The 17,347-nt window shown below is 40.7% G+C and overlaps 1 protein-coding gene across 4 annotated transcripts in view; it reads right to left on the bottom strand.

The window, feature by feature from the left end:
* The window catches only part of LOC105895330 (unc-79 homolog, NALCN channel complex subunit), a 100,402-nt gene that overhangs the window by 30,310 nt on the left and 52,745 nt on the right, over positions 1-17,347 (bottom strand). For 3 of the 4 annotated variants that reach the window (XM_031571574.2, XM_031571576.2, XM_031571577.2), the window contains exons 16-25: positions 15,768-15,891; positions 15,267-15,407; positions 12,572-12,775; positions 12,152-12,379; positions 8,843-8,981; positions 8,642-8,721; positions 8,246-8,394; positions 3,012-3,169; positions 1,717-1,898; positions 1,304-1,505 (exon numbers count right to left, since the gene is read on the bottom strand). In XM_031571574.2, the coding sequence (XP_031427434.1) occupies positions 1,304-1,505; positions 1,717-1,898; positions 3,012-3,169; positions 8,246-8,394; positions 8,642-8,721; positions 8,843-8,981; positions 12,152-12,379; positions 12,572-12,775; positions 15,267-15,407; positions 15,768-15,891 (1,607 nt within the window). The remainder of the gene's footprint in view (positions 1-1,303; positions 1,506-1,716; positions 1,899-3,011; positions 3,170-8,245; positions 8,395-8,641; positions 8,722-8,842; positions 8,982-12,151; positions 12,380-12,571; positions 12,776-15,266; positions 15,408-15,767; positions 15,892-17,347) is intronic. The other variant, XM_031571575.2, reaches the window with a different exon arrangement.

Below are 17,347 nucleotides of genomic sequence, written 5' to 3'. Positions count from 1 at the left end.
TGCAGGCTAGTTGGTGGTTGCAGTGTTACTAAGGGGGCAGGTCTCCTCAATGCTAAACAATTGATGGAGGTTTTGGGGGACCAATCCAAAGCCTGCTCATCCCTCCTTGACTTTGCTGACAACCTTGCGATGTCCGAGGTTTTGGAACGTTCTGCTTAAGGAAATCAGGTTGGCCAAGTCAGTGATTTCCTTTACGTCCCTTCTTAAAACACACTTTTATAGGAGAGTCTTTCCTGATTTTACTTGACTTAAAAAACATGAAAAGTATATAAATAGGAACAACCTCCCAACTACAACCAATATCCAACAGAGTTCTTTGGCAATACTTAGGCCCTGTTGCTGATGGCTCTTAATATGCCCTTTCATCTATACCTATGCCCGCTGATGGCTCTAAATATGCCCTTTCATCTATACCTATGCCCGCTGATGGCTCTAAATATGCCCTTTCATCTATACCTATGCCCGCTGATGGCTCTAAATATGCCCTTTCATCTATACCTATGCCCGCTGATGCTGGCTCCAAGTATGCCAACCTCCAGAACATCTTGCATCTATACATGCCCAAAAGTAGTCTATGTGCGCCTCAGCCATGACTCTTGGCTCTTGGCAGCCTTGGACAACTAATTTTAAACTTTATGAGGCTGTCCTTAAAAAACAAAATCCAACAGAAGCTTTGTGGTTGATTTAGCTACAAAGTGTCTAACACATATCTCCACTGGTCTTGTGTGTGTATGTGTGTCTGTGAGCCTTCCTCAATCAGTGCGCTCACACTCAGAATTCAACACCATGGAAAGAATATGGTTCAGACATCTTTTAGACATTAGCATACATTACAATCATTATTCCATAGGTTATTAGTAGTGACACACACATAAATGGCAGACAAATACACTCTGGATTCTGAGAAGCACAAGACATAAAAATGTATGAAAGGTTGAAATGGTAGCAAGGAGGCTAAAACTCACAACACAGCCCTACCCACTGGCCATGTGACACACCCACATACTCACAACACAGCCCTACCCACTGGCCACGTGACACACCCACATACTCACAACACAGCCCGACCCACTGGCCACGTGACACACCCACATACTCACAACACAGCCCGACCCACTGGCCACGTGACACACCCACATACTCACAACACAGCCCTACCCACTGGCCACGTGACACACCCACATACTCACAACACAGCCCTACCCACTGGCCACGTGACACAACCACATACTCACAACACAGCCCTACCCACTGGCCATGTGACACAACCACATACTCAGCAGAAAACACAAAACAAACTTACTGCTAGGAAAGGGAAACTCCTTGTTGCAGTCCAGATGTAGCTGTGCCTCCAAGGAGAGAGTTTCAAAGCGATTGACAAAAAACTCCCAGCTCAGAGCAGGAATATCCTTCTTCAGAGAATGCAACAACAGCAGCTTGCTGAGGATGATGGGGCGGTCCCGTATCACTGTGTCAAACTGGAAGTCTAGGCATAAACACAGACCCTAAAGGAAATATAATAGATGATTGTTTTTGTGTTTGTTGTGATTTCTGAATCACAGCACTGTCTCATACACACATTATATAAAAACAAAGCAAACAAAAACCATTTCTATTTTTTCTGATTTATACTCTGTACATTTACTCATAGTCAAGAACTGGACATAGCAGGATGACTTGTTGCTGCTTTTGCATCCAAACATCGTCCCTGATCACCTGCAGAGCGGGGCACTTGATGGTGTCCAGAAGAAGACGCGCTCTCGTAGCGACCGCAGGGTTCACGTCCTCCACGCTGGCCAGGAAGGAGCAGAACGCGTGGGCCAGAGAATACTTCAGGAGGTGGCTCTTGGTCACGGCGTCCATGTCCAGGAAACGGCACAACACTGCAACCCTCTCCACTAAGAACAGAACCATTCACACTCAAATAAAACAACTGATCTGGGAACATATAACACAGTCTGGTAAAACTGCAGTAGTTATTTTTCCCTGTATCAAGTTGCTTCTGCTGTGTTTTGAATCTGCAGCCTGACTCCAGGGGGTTAAACACTGATATGCTTAGAGATGTTGCAACATGGAAAGCAAAGGTGCTTTGTGAGACCGTGTTTAGGTGTCTGAGCAAAAACATGGATGCAGTTAGCTATTTGAGAAATCTACATTTTTTCTTTACATTTTAGCCAGCCACATAATTTCTGCCAAGTTTAAATCTTGTTCAGTGTCTAAATATGTCCAATTTTGTGATTATTCCACCAAATGTCAGTACAGTTTTTCTTGTGTGCAGTACTGAAAATTGTGGTTGCAGGCTTTAGCATATGGCCTGATGGAATGCTGGTCGAATGTGTAGGGTGTAGGTTTATTCTGCATATTCTATGAGCATGGTCAGTGAAGAGGGCAGAGAAAGCCAGCTTAGCCCAACCAGAGTTGGATGCTGGGGGGATGACGGATGATATGAGACAGCTACAAGAGGCGGACCCCATTTATATGTAGAATATAAAATTCATTCTGGTGCTTTGCATCTTTTTGCCAACTAGACAGGCTCTATTAATTTGGCAGTATGCGCTCAAATTTTGTTGTTCGTTTTTGATTGGTTCTCTTTGGATTTTCACAGCCTTTTGTCTGCCAATTAAAAAGTAATCAAAATTATTCAAATGTTATAAGTTACATTACTTTGACTTTTTAAAATAGTTACATTACTTATTATATTTTTATCAGGGTAACTAGTAATCTGCCACTTGTTACATTTCAAAAGTAGCCTTCCCAACTCTGCTTGAAACAATGTCAATTGTATTTCTGCTTTGCTCTTTTATAATGTCTTCTTTCCATCCCTACTTTATACACAGATCAATAAAACAAAACCATGTACTACACATTATTGCAGCCAAAACTGAGCAACTAAACACTGTCAGCAGGTGTATGTTCTGCAGTGACATGAACTGGGAGATAAAGCAGCCTACGGAACCGCTGTGCATTTAAGACAAAGGGCATTTGTTTCTTCAACATCAGAGGACTCTCACCTGCTTCGAAGCGGATCTTCCAGTCCTTATTATTAAAGTTAGCATCCACCAGCCTCCAGAAGATGTCTGCTCCATAAGAGAGTGAGAGAGCATGAAGCAGCTGCGGCACAGCCAGGGAGGCCAGTTGGCAGAACTCAGACTTCAGCATGTTCCACAGGCTGGGGAGGCACACAAACAGGCTAGATTGAAGGCATTGTGAACATAAGTATATTAATACAACAACATCAACAACAATAATAATAGTTCACAGAAGAAATAATGATAAAAGAGCCTTTTTGACTGTCAGGGGGTTTCTACTTGACTGTCTACTCTCAAGGTGGCTCCCTGCATAGGCCGAATGCTGAAATAAAACCTTAAAATCCTTGACCTCCTCCTGGTCCTTCTACAAGTGCCTACAAGGTGCATCTGAATCTATCAATTGATCCATCGAGCTGGATGAGTGCTTGTGTCCGATCCTGTTACTAGGAGTCTGAGTGAACACTGCAAGTCATTGTGACGGGACAGGTTAGTGCATTTGTGCTTACGTTATGTGCTGATTTCTAGTCAGATTCTGTAGCAGCAGATACCGGTTCATTGAAAACCTCTGGTGCTTGTGTCCCATGCACATTACTGCGCAGAGGGCATTGAATGCCAGGCTGATCCCTAGGTCAGATACTAGAATAGTGTTTCTCAACTGGTGGGTTGCGTAACCATTCTAAATGGGTTGCAGAGTGTGTTTGTGCTTTCAGAACTGACACTTATACAAAATAAATGAAGAGAAGATAGATGACTGGGAAGTCGAACTTTCTTAGTTCATAGAAGAAAATTTCAACTGGAACGCCCCTGAAGTCAGATTTCCAACTCGGACAGTCTCATTAAATGAGTCGTACACACTGCACTTTCCAACTTCTATCTGTTGACATGTTGCTACAGTGTTTGTATGCGTAAAATATAGCGTAATGTGTTTTGCTAACAATGGTCAAAAACTGGCATTGCTAACAACGTCAACAATGGTTGTTTTTTTTACTGGTTATTAAGGTTAAATGAGGTGGGTGTGGGTATAATGGTGTTGAAAGTCACCAATCATAAAAGGGGCCGTATGTTCCTTGTTTACCGCCCCCAAACTGTCAAAAGTCGGCTTGATTCTCTCAAGCAGAAATAAAATTGTAGAGCACAGTGCCGTTCTGTGCTCGCCAAGCAGAAACTCTCTTGTGAGTGGTGGCTGCTTTATGCACTTTTTTGCTTCGTTTTATCACAATATACTAATACAATGGCCATATTACCTACTGGTGTTTACTTAAATGTATCTGTTAATCAAATTGATGTTTACTAATCAAATTGTCTCTCTCTTATACCGCAACTTTTGCCCACCAATGTCGATGGCTGTGAAAACATTGGGCCTCATTCTCGAACGCAGTTAAGAAGAATTTAAGAAGGAATTTCTTCTGTACTCCACTTCCGGTGGATTTAGGAAAACAATTGGCATTCATGAAAGTTCTCTCATCTGGGATTTGTTCTGAACTTCAGAAGACTTTCAGAACACGAAATAGCAGTCGTAAATCAGCCAGAGTTTTCTCAAATGCGATTCCTCAAAAAACCACAAGATGCCCCACTTGGCCGTGTTAGAAGTGTTGAATTTGTGAGAAATCGTTGGTGATTGTGTTCACATCAACTCTACAGACATCCTCGGATTAAAATAATTATAATAATAATAATAAATACGAGAATATTTGTATCATTAACAATTACGTTTCACATTTATAGTCATGATTCTACGAGGCATCGTGATGTCCTAAAATAAATAAAAGGACTACACGAATACTGCAAATGTAAGTGAATAAATAAATAAGCACTAAACTCAATCGCGTTGATATAGCCATAGTGGAATAGAATGGACACATCTTCATCCTGCAACAGTACCTCCACCTCTGCACCGGTGAAGTTAGATCTGCGTTTACTAGACCAGTGCTCGCTTTCCGCTTTGACAGGACTCGCTTTTGAGTTGCCTTCGCGTGGATACCGTCGATTCCGACTGCACACGTCACTGCGGTTGCGTGCCCTTATAAGGAGCTGGCGGGGCGTTTATGTATGCAAATCCAGGTGCACGAGAACGCGCTTTCAATTTAAGAAACCTCTTCCGGGGGAGCACAGCTCAGAACACTTCTGCTGCGTAAGAACACATTTTCAGGCGTTCATGAATCCGGCGGATATATTTTTCTTACGTTGTTTTTCCGTAAGAAACATTTCAGAAGAAACTTCAGAAAATGTTCGAGAATGAGGCCCATTGTTTCTCATCACCATAACCATTAAGTACTTATTCACATATTAGGCAGCCGAGCTCTGCCCACTCACTTCGCCTCTTTTCTTTCCCTCCTAGTCTAGACTGTCTCTGCGGTGGGATGCTGCTGTAGTCTTTCCACCTAATCTACGTGCAGAAACCCTCTGCCTACACCTACCTATCCCCACCACACTGCCATGCATTCATTCTACCCTGCTGAAGATACATCTACATACTCTGTGCTAGCCTATTTACCAGTAATGTAAATAATTGCCACCATCAACATAGTTTTCTGTTTCATTGCTCTACTTACCCTTGTAATAGTAACCTTACACACCCACACTGTACACCCACTAAGCTGTTCTACAATACTTGAATGCTCTTTTCTCATCTTATCAACTTTCAATTGTGCATGTGTTATGCATATACCATCTTGTGTTTGTATGAATCATGCACATTTGCCACATGTACTGTATGTGAGCATGCTTATCCTGATAGGTGTACAAATTCATCTGCCATGTTTCTGATTCTCTCCCCTGATTCTCTGCATCTCTTTAAAACTAAAATGAAAAAATATTTAAATGGTTACCTTGTGACAACATACATGTCAAGTCTCACATTTTTAGACCTTGAGACCACATTTCGTGCCTTGGTCGGAATTTTTTGGTTTGCTGTATATATATATAACCTTGTTTGGTGGATGATTGTGTTCAAGCTTGAAACGCTTCCTAATGCTAAGCTGTGTGAGTTCTGTTTTCATGACTTGTTTTACTATCCTTAGTCTCTCAGACTCTTGGGATCTTGTCTTAGGCTTTCTGTAAACCTCCTTTATTTTGGCCCCTCATACATTCTTTATTTTTTATAAAAATATGACTTGTTGTGTGACTGTGTACTCTGCGTCAATGTGACAATCTACGCATTTAGTGAAGAAGATATATGTTAGTTTCAAGAAGATTTGTCTCCTGCAAAGAGCTGAGAATAATATAATGTTTATAGTTGGGCTAGATTAAATGAGTCATGAATACTAAAATTAGCATTAGCCTATGTGTGTGCAGTACCGCTAAGCACCAGAGCTGGGTAGGGAGGATACTGATACCCCTTTTCCACCAAAGCCGGGCCGGTGCTGGTTCCGGGCTAGTTCCAACTCTGGAACCAGTTCTTCCGTTTTCCACACAAAAAGCTGGCTCCGGTTCCAAAAAACAGGTTCGAAGTCAGCACCAGCTTTTAGGTGGGCCAGAAACAAGAACCGGTGACGTCGGGTTCGTCCCGAGGTTATGGGCGGAGCTACCACACCAGAAACAGAAATTTTCGCCGCCATTTTTTCCCACCGTCAACCAAGAGGATGAGTGAAAACGGTGAAAACATAAATGAAAAATCCATCCAGCAGTGGATCACCGATGAAATAAAAACATTGATAGCGATTTTGTCATCAACAGAAATGCAAGACAAACTTGGGGAGGCAGTAAGGAAAGCTAAAATATATGAGGAAATAGGGGGAGAGTTGGAGATGGCGGGGTTCAAAAGGACAACAGACCAAGTAACAAACTAATTTAAAAAAATAAAGAAAGCTTTCATCCATCAAAATGTGTTGTCTGCATCGTATACAGTAACTCTTTCAATCTATCTTGTTTTGGTTGTGTGATGTCACACCTAAGATTAGCTGTTGACCAAGCAAATTCGTGTAGCAGCTAGCTAACTAGCATTAGCTGCTAGCTGTCGTGAGGTACTGTTACAGTTGTTGTGGCAACTGGTAAGTAGGTAGTAGCTAGTCTACTTGTGTAAAGATATATGTATTGTTTATGTAATCACTTATATATGTATTGTTTATGTAATCACTTTTATATATCCAACCCAAATGCGTTGGCAATACTAGTCTACAACGTTATGGTCATGCCAATAAAGCTTCTTTTGAATTGTCAACTCCCGTCATGAACTGCATTGTCACTCGTTTGATCTACGTGGAGAAATATAGAAAACCCATTGCCAAGTAATCAGAACATTAACTTAAGCTCGTTTGGTACTACATGGTATTAAAATGAAACATAATAGAAGTTTTATCAAATTTGTTTGCCTTCTCCCAGGAATAAAACCACTTGTGAATAACTAGTAACCTGTCACAACATTCCAAAATGTTCAGCTAGGACAACGGAGGCGTATGACGGGATTTAAAGATGTAGCTAGCCCTACTCTGGCTCTCGGTCGGTGGAAAATCGAGCTGGTTCTTAGATAAGAACCAGCACCCGAACCGCTTCAGCACCAGCCCGGAACCAGCACCGGCCCGGCTTTGGTGGAAAAGGGGTATGAGTGCACTGATCCATAAGTGCCTGTAGGCTATCAATTACACTTCTGTTAGTGAAACTCCTTACAAACCCCTTGCCCCCAGACTGTAACTGGATCGTTGATTCCTATACGTTTTGGCATGGGTTAATGCAAGGGTCTTGGAATAATGCAGTGTATAGACACAATCAATTAATTAAAGTTGTATTACATGTCATTGAATGTCCAGTGAATTCTATTCCCAAGTTAAAGACCTTAAACATTGAAATAATGTGATGACAGGAATGCACAATGAAAACCTTAAAAAGCCTTGAATCTAGGCAAGTAAACATCCCTACTGTTGCATTTCAGAATAAACCAAGAGTGTTAGTGGATGAGCTAGCTTTCAGAGTAAACCAAGAGTGTTAGTGGATGAGTAAACTAAGAGTGTTAGTGGATGAGTAAACTAAGAGTGTTAGTGGATGAGTAAACTAAGAGTGTTAGTGGATGAGTAAACTAAGAGTGTTAGTGGATGAGTAAACCAAGAGTGTTAGTGGATGAGTAAACTAAGAGTGTTAGTGGATGAGTAAACTAAGAGTGTTAGTGGATGAGCTAGCTTCCAGCCATGGGATGTGCATGAAGAAGTTGGAAAACATTTTTGAAGATTTAGTTTTTTAGTCCTTAAGGTAGACCTGTCATTCCATAATTCTTAAAAATGTACCTGGGTATCATCATCTTTTCTTGGACATAGGACAGAAATTGTGGGTGATCTTTCTTGGCCATATACAAGCACTCTCCATGTAGACACAAGATCCTCAAGCAGTTTAACATATTGTAGAGGATATCCGGTTCCTCAAACTTGGCCATATCCTGTAGGGTTGGCAAAAGAGAGACCACAGTTCATAACATATCGATTTCTTAAGTTTCAGATGCCAGTACCACTCTTTCATAGTAGTAACAGTCTCATACACAGCAAGTTTATTATCGTTATAAGTCAATAGTAGGGACACTGTAGAGACACAGTGTATGAGGTTATTGTTTTGAATTCTGTTAGTGGTCATGCAAACATGCATGTAGGAATGCAAAACATTAATATTAGCCAGTGTTGAGTGACAACCTGCAATATGGTATAGATGAGCTTGAGGGACACAGGAAGCTCCAGATAGGAGAACTCCTTGCCAGCATTGGTCTTCCAAGCTGATGAAAGGAGAAAGAGGAAAATTAACTACCTTATAAGGCAACCTCGAATACGCAAAACAAGCTTATTACACCAAATGCATCACTAGATAGGAAGTAAACAATTGACTGGTAGACATACAAGAGTCGTTCGGTGAATTGCCTTGGTTGCCATGGTTATCATTCTTTGTGTTGGCCCCTTCCTCTGGGCATTTCTCCGTGCTCAGAAGACACTCTGGGCGGGGGAAGATTAGGCTGTCTTCCAGGTTGTTCGTCACGTCCTGTCAGAAACATCAGACACTCAATATAGTTCAGTGGATCTGTTTTTAAATATCTCTTCAATAATATGTATGCCTATGTTTTAATGTGTAACTATTGTCTCATTCATTCAAAAATAGACCATTTAACTGTAAATGTAAATCATGGAATGTGCAAAAGTTTGGGCGCTAAGTCAGAACTTAGTAACATTCCTGTCTGTCACTGAAAAACACATTAAAAACAAAATGTTTTTCAATTAAGTTTTGTCCCCTCGATGCCAATTATTTGTTGTTCAATTTGAACTTAAACTCTCTGTTCTAGCTCCATAATGAGCTAGCTAATATAAACTATATAATTGGTTAGAGAAAATGCTGACATAACCAATGACATTGTCCAGCATACAGAATAATTTGAATCTAGACCTATAACTGTGAAACCAAATGCTTTTGAGTTGTAAAATGGATGACAGACAACAAAGAAACAAACACTAGGAAAAGCTTGTCTCATCTGTCCAAACTTTAACTGAACTATGACTTGTATATGCAGTTTCAATCAAGTCTAGCTTAAAAAAGAATCCCTGTTTTGCCATGTGAAACAAGAGGCTAACATGTAATCCACTATGGAATAAACATGTTTTGCATTTAAATAGACTACAAAGAGGCTAACATGTAATCCACTATGGAATGAACAAGTTTGGCATTTAAATAGACTACAAAGAGGCTAACATGTAATCCACTATGGAATAAACATGTTTTGCATTTAAATTTAATTTCCCTGGATGGTCATAATTGAAGGACATGAGACAAGCAAACCATCTTGACATGCGTAGATCAGCACACCCAACGCCCTTTGAAGTCAGTAGGTGTCAGTCAGTGTCATACATGTTACACCACAGCAGAGTGAACTCATAGTACCATGAAAGCAGTCCGAGGAAGGAGCACATAGTAGAATCATCTCTTGGCACAGGAGTATTGGCAATGACCTGTATACGTTCTGTGTCAGGAAGAGGGCAAACGACTGAGACAACACGCACTAGGAAAGGCAGGCTGGGCTGGTTGAAACAGCACTTCTCTTCATCGGGCTGTCGTTCGTAGGCATGTCAAGGCCATTGACTATGATGTCATCCAAGTTGTTCTCTACCCCTAAAAGAAGCCAGTCCGTACAGTACATGACAAAAAAACGACCTCCCACACAAGAACATCTACCTCCTCCGGCTCCATTCGCTACCAGAAAGGTATTGTTTGCTACACTGCAGAACATTTACTGAGCTCTGTGTGAACATTAATAAGGTATGTCCGATTCATTGTGATTGGCTGATAAAGCCAAGGAATGTTGTCGCCAATTTTGTTATGGTCGGAAGTCAGAAATGATGGTGTAAGAATGAATACTGGAAAATACTTTACTCACAATGCCTATGGAGCTTCAATGAGGTAGAAACACAACGGATGCCTATGCATATTGCCATCGCCAAGTGGCAAAATACTTCCCAAGGGGACTCCCCCCACTCCCGTTCCCTTACCCTGGATTACCCCCACTCCCGTTCCCTTACCCTGGATTACCCCCACTCCCGTTTCCTTCCCCTGGATAGCCTGTGGCATGCCATCATTCTCGAACGCAGTTAAGAAGAATTTAAGAAGGCATTTCTTCTGCATTGGATTTAGGAAAACATTTGGCATTCATGAAAGTTTTCTTATCTGGGATTTGTTCTGAACTTCAGAAGACTTTCCGAACTCGAAATAGCAGTCGTAACTCGGCCAGAGTTTTCTCAAATGCGATTCCTTAATTCCTTGAGGAATCGCATTTAAGAAAACTCTGTGTTAGAAGTGTTAATGAATTTGTGAGAAATCGTTGGTGATTGCGTTCACATCAACTCTACAGACATCCTCGGATTAAAATAATTATAATAATAATAATTACGAGAATATTTTTATCATTAACAATTACGTTTCACATGTAGCTATAGTTATTATTCTACGAGGCACCGTGATGTCATAAAATAAATAAAAGGACTACACCAGAATGCAGCGCTCGTCTAGTGAGCTCGTTTGGCACTGCCATCTGTGCAAGTACGGCAATCCAGAATTTTCATTTGTAGTTCCACGTTGGTGGAACAAACTGCCTAGCACTACCAGAGCAGGGGCGTCCCTCTCTACCTTTAAGAAGCTTTTGAAGACCCAACTCTTCAGAGAGCACCTCCCTTCCTAACTGGCACTTCGACTAGTGATAACTTGTACTTACAGCAGTTACATTCCTGCACTTCGTTTTTATTTTCTATTTCGTTTTTCTATTTCTTATGTAAAGTAGTATTTAGTGTTACACTAGGTCTCTATTGCTTGTAGCTTGACTGTTCTCTCCCTTGTACGTCGCTTTGGACAAAAGCGTCTGCTAAATGACTAAATGTAAATGTGAATGTACACGAACACTGCAAATGAATAAATAAATAAGCACTAAACTCAATCACGTTGATATAGCTATAGTGGAATAGAATGGACACATCTAGATCCTGCAACGGTCCACCTCTGCACCGTTGAAGTTAAATCTGCGTTTACTCGACGGTGATCGCTTTCCGTTTTTACATGACTCGTTTACGAGTTGCTTTCGTGTAGATTCGGTTGATTCCGACTGCACACATCACTACGGTTGCGTGCCCTTATAAGGAGCTGGCGGGGCGTGTATGTATGCAAATTCAGGAGCACGAGAACGCGCTTTCAATTGAAGAAAACTCTTCCGGTGGAGCACAGCTCAGAACACTTCTGCTGCGTAGGAACACATTTTCAAGCGTTCATGAATTTGTCGGATGTCTTTTTCTTACGTTGTTTTTCCGAAGCCCGTAAGAAACATTTCAGAAAATGTTCGAGAATGAGGCCCATTGTTTCTAACCATCATAACTTATAATTACATACACACACACATATATATATGTATATATGTGTGTGTGTGTGTGTGTGTGTGTGTGTATAAGACAACCTACTTGTGTACCTTACCCTGACATGTGTAAGTTGGAGGTATAATGATGGTGCCAACAAGGATTCACACTGTATTTGAATTTAGGCACTTTTGAAAATATGACATCATCACAGGTTTGGTTGTTCTTATGAATGTGCTCATGTGTTGTGTCTGTAGCCTATGTGTTGATGTTTAAGTGCATATCTACATTTATAATTTATTATGTATAAATATCAGGGAATCTAACCACCAGGTTGATCTCCTCGTTTGGGGTGAGTCTCTTTAGCAGCTCACAGCCCAGCTGGTAGCAGAGGATGCTTGACTGGCACAGGTTGCACTCCAGCGCCTTCTCATCCTTCTGGCAGGTGTGGGAGCCTCCCCAGGGGGCCTGGAAGATGTTGTTGATGATGCCCACGATGTCCCCGCCCAGACTGCTCTCCAGGCCCAACATCACACCATCATCCTGGAGCTCCATCTGCAGGACAAGACATCGTCTCTAACTGCATGCGCTTGATGTGGACATGTATGAACATGTACATGTGAACATGTATGTATATATATGTGTGTGCTCATTATGTCTGTTGTTCTACATATAGTTCATTTGTTGCTCTGACTGTGTGTATGTTTGATGGTGTGTGCGGGGAGAACTGAATGAGAGAGAGGGCACCTGTTTAAGGATGAGATCAAACATAAGGATGAAGCAGCCCAGGTTCATGTCATCATCCTCACTGTCTAAATCCAAAGCACAGTTGCCAGAGGCATGGCCCAGATTCCGGAAGGGGCTACAATGCAGTGGGCTCCGAAAGGGGCTCGGGAATGGACTAAGTGCACTTTGCTGCCCCCTGCGTCCCGGGTCTGAGACTACACTCACCTGGAAGGAGACATATGACAGGACAACACACAAAATAAAAATACATCACACAGAGCAAAGGTGAGCTTTTATATTTCAGACCGTCTTTAGTTTGTATGTCACCATTGAATCATCTAGTTCAGGAGTTTTAAATCCTGCTCACCTTGCATTAGAACTCTTCTATTTATCCCTACTCCAAACATACCTGATTGAAGTCAGTGTTATTATATTGCTCTTGACTGGCTAAACTGATTAAAGTCAGTGTTATTATATTGCTCTTGACTGGCTAAACTGATTAAAGTCAGTGTTATTATATTGCTCTTGACTGGCTTAACTAGTTGGGGCAACTGCTCACTCATTAGCTTAGCTGATTTCAGTTTCTGTGTCTTCAAGAAATCTCATAACAGCCACTAGAGGTCAAACTTTGTATGCATTAACATAAAACCCAATGTTATGATGGTTTAAGAAGAGATTAGATTGATTTATTTCCAGAACTAGACTGATTTTTAAGACTACTTTGACTGTGCAAATGTAATTCTATATAGCATATAGGCCATAGGTATGTTGACATAATTCTCTACTCTCACAAAGATACACCAAATCCAAATAGTGCATTCTTTATTTTTCACTAGGCGCAATTGGGAATGATTTCATTACAATTTTACTTTATTTGACATTGAAACACAAACCACATTGGTTTAGGATAGAGGGGTTGAGGAATCCAACATTATGGTGCATACAAATGCTATCCTAGCTCACGCCTTTGAGCTTATGAAAGGTTTTCTGCCATCAAACACAACTAATCAATGACACCACAAATGCACACATTAACATTGCGAGGCACAGGAGTTATCAAGCAGCATACAATCATTGTGGTCTGAACTCTAATAACACATTCAGAGCAACATTTCAGAGCTGGGAAACCCATTGCTTTCCGGGCCTTAAACTACAACCAAAATAAGAAAAGAGAAGATGCACAGCAGTCTTTCACCAGGGCAAACACCAATCCAATCCACCGATGAATTGTCAATTGATAGCATAGGACGTGCATTTAACCTCTGATGCCCCTTGGTATTGCGTGTAAATGTTTGAATCCTTTTCAACGTTGAACAGTTTCTCTCTGACTCAGCAGTGACACAAATGTTCTGTAATCGTAGAGAAACCATCTATTGATGTAAACAGAAGTGAATGAGAGCATCTGGAGCATGTGGCAATGTGACAGTGACTGCACTACGAAACAAGCCATGTTTGAAAAGAACATTATCTTATTATACAACCTAGCCAACAACGTGGTTATTGAATGGACTGCTCCAGTCAAAACATGATTTGGCTCTCATTTTTATGTAGTTTTGAGTTAATAAACGTAGCTGCACATTTTTAAATGTTTCTATTTTATAGATCTATTTTCTATTTTAGATCACTCACACTTCCTCCCTGACATTTCTGACTGATCAGATAAAAAGGCCTACTTCTATAGCGTCCTGACAAACTAGATCGGCACCTCAAGGTTGTCAGTTATGACCACAGAATTTTGGGAGTGAGACATCCGTGGATTCAATGTCCGCCATCTTGGAACAATAACGACAAATACGTTATTTCAACAATCATTATTAGTTTCAATTAGTTTTAATTTTCCATTTTATTTGAGTAAATTATTTTATTTCAGTTCATGACAAATTTTTTAAAACCATTAGTTTTTGTCTTTTAGTTTCTTTTAGTTATAGTTTCAATTCATGTGGAGTTTTACACAAGAGCCAGTGGAATAACAGACATATTCCCAAACAAAGATAACAGAAATGTGCCAACATCAGTAAACTTAAGATGATGAATACATTTATAACATATATAGATGTTATAAATGTATTCATCATCATTTTAAGTTTACTGATGTTGGCAAATTTCTCCTTTTGTACGTTCTCCAAGGTTTTTATCGTAAAACAAAACAGAAAAGAAAAGAAAATGAAAAAAGAATTTAGTAAACTAAAATTCAAACTAAATTGACTGCAAAACTGGACTGAAACTGAAATGCTTATGCTTTGGTTCAAAACGAACTGAAACTAATAAAAATGAAAAGTAAAGGACTCATCTAACGGATATGAGTACAGCTATGAGTACAGATATGGACTCATCTAACGGCACATACTCTCTCAGTGGATGTTTTTGCATGTTCAATTTTTGTTTAACATTTTGAAAAAAGAATCCCCATGTATAGAATTAATTCTTTGTTATGTTTAGTATTGTATGCCATCCTTCCTAGCACTGACTGGATAAATAATAGTTGGATTTGAAGAAAATTATGCCAAAAGCTATAATCCCGTGTTTAAGAAAATATTGAAATTAGATTAAAAACTATAATATATTGAAAAAACAAAATGAAAACAAGATCTATTTGAAACTTATGAAAACCTGAAACTAAGTATGAATAATTCAAATTATAATAACCTTGGTGTTCATTCCGTTGGTTTTGTTTGAAAAGAGTTTATGGGGTACTGTTAAAAACAACTGGCCTTACCCGCCGAGCCTCATTGTTTTCTGAAAGATCATTTGCACGAGCCTTCCTCTGATTGGTCAGCTCCTTCAGAGAGTCCACACCATCAGAGAACATGCCTGTCAGTAGCTGCAGGGGCACCACAATGTCCAGCTCAGAGAGGACCTGCGCACACACACACACACACACACACACACACACACACACACACACACACACACACACACACACACACAAACACAACCAACACAAGTGGTTAAAAGTGCTGGTGTAAATTATTCAATATTGGTGAACACTTCTATTCGGCATGTAATTACATGTGTGCTTGTGTGTGTGTGGTGTGTGGTGTGTGGTGTGTGGTGTGTGGTGTGTACACTGTATTGCTCTACAACAGCTGACATTGGTGGCTCCTATGTCTGGAAAAAGTGGTTCTTAACAATAAGGCTTTTAAAAATATCTGGATATTGTGTTGGTATTTTCCTCAGTATTTGTCAAACCAAATGGAATAATGAAATATGTTCTCACATGAAGCCATAGCAGGGCCTGTTCTTGTACAGATGCAGGATAACCAGAGAACCTGCAACTAATGAAGCCAAACATCTCCTCCATGGAGAAGGGCAGGGGGCACAACTCGGTATCAAACATCTTACTGGAAAGAGATACAGAGAAAATATGGTGGTCTTACAAGTCACAACATTCATCTTTTTCATACCAGTACCAAAACAAGAAAGTGTAAAGTGATACCTTCAGACAGAAACCTCACAGAAAAAGAAGTGCACTCATGCCAATGAAAGGTTCCAAAGTATCCTTCTCAAACTGATTTACAAATATAGTGCAAGGATGGTCACTACAATTGTACACACGCCTGTTCTACAATCAGTGCAACAGGCTGAACATCAACACCAACAATAGCGTGCACAATATGGGCCGACTTATGTGTGCTCAGTATGTCACTGTTCTTTGCTTTTAAATCAGGTAAAAAAAATGCAATCATGAAAGTTATCAAAAGAACCTAGACACGGTTGGTAGATGTTTAACCGGGAAGGAAGTACACACATGCAGGGATGAGTGCAATACATTTGAATCATGTTGTCTCCCTGAAAAGAAGACCATAGCCATAGCTATACCAATTTACCATAGCCGTCATGAAATCTCATGATAGGGAAAATGCCGTCCATTGTTGTGATCAATATGCTAGAACTATCGCCAATTCCCCCAGAGCTCAGGGATCTTCATATACTTAAAAGGCACATTCTAGAATGCTAATTCTCCCCAAAAGCCAGCAGATGTTAATGTGACAGGATTGTATGTGTCCCATCAGAGCTGGAGTCAGTGAAAGCACTGCGGAGACCAGCACCCAGTCTCAGCTTTGGAAGGTGAAAGGTGAAGGTGAAAAGTGCCTGATCAAAACCAATAACAGATACATTCAGAGTATGACATAACTATATGGGATGCTATACCAGCTTTTGAGGATGAAATCAATAGCTTGGCAGATGAGAATAACATCAGTAAAGACATCAGTCCTGATATTGCAGAAGCAATTGACCTAATGGAGACAGATTGATGGGATCAGTGTGACACACCTGAGGCAAGAGAGGGACATCCAGAGACAAACATGAGAGTCGATAGGAACATGATGCCCAGGAGTCTCTGAGACACTGAGCAGGACATTAGTCGGCAAAATGGTGGATGCTCAATAGATTCATCCTTCCAGCCATCTGATACTGCACAGGAAATGATAACATTAGGTGAGAGCACATTCAGTGTGGCCCCAGCTAAGGGAAACAGACCAGTGAGTTATTTTCAAAGTTACCAAACTAGAGGCCATGGCTTTCCCTGCGCAGTTCCCCACTGGAATACATTATTTTTATAAAACACAGAGACTCAGGAAATTAACGCTCCAGTATAAGTCATCCTTTGCAGCTGACTGAGTTGATCAGTGGAATTTCCTGCAAAGACGGAAACTTAATGCACTCAAAACACAGACCAGATCAAGACCATTATCCTGAGTGAATAAGTGGAACTTCCTACACCTCGCGAAACATAGCAGATCCGTTGATCTGGACTGAGTGGGTGGATCAGGGGAACTTCCTTGATATGAGGCT

Source organism: Clupea harengus, chromosome 8 (assembly GCF_900700415.2).
Source record: "Clupea harengus chromosome 8, Ch_v2.0.2, whole genome shotgun sequence".
NCBI classification, from domain to species: Eukaryota; Metazoa; Chordata; class Actinopteri; order Clupeiformes; family Clupeidae; genus Clupea; species Clupea harengus.
The sequence above is the reverse complement of the archived record's forward strand: the minus strand, read 5'-3'. Positions and strand labels throughout refer to the sequence as shown.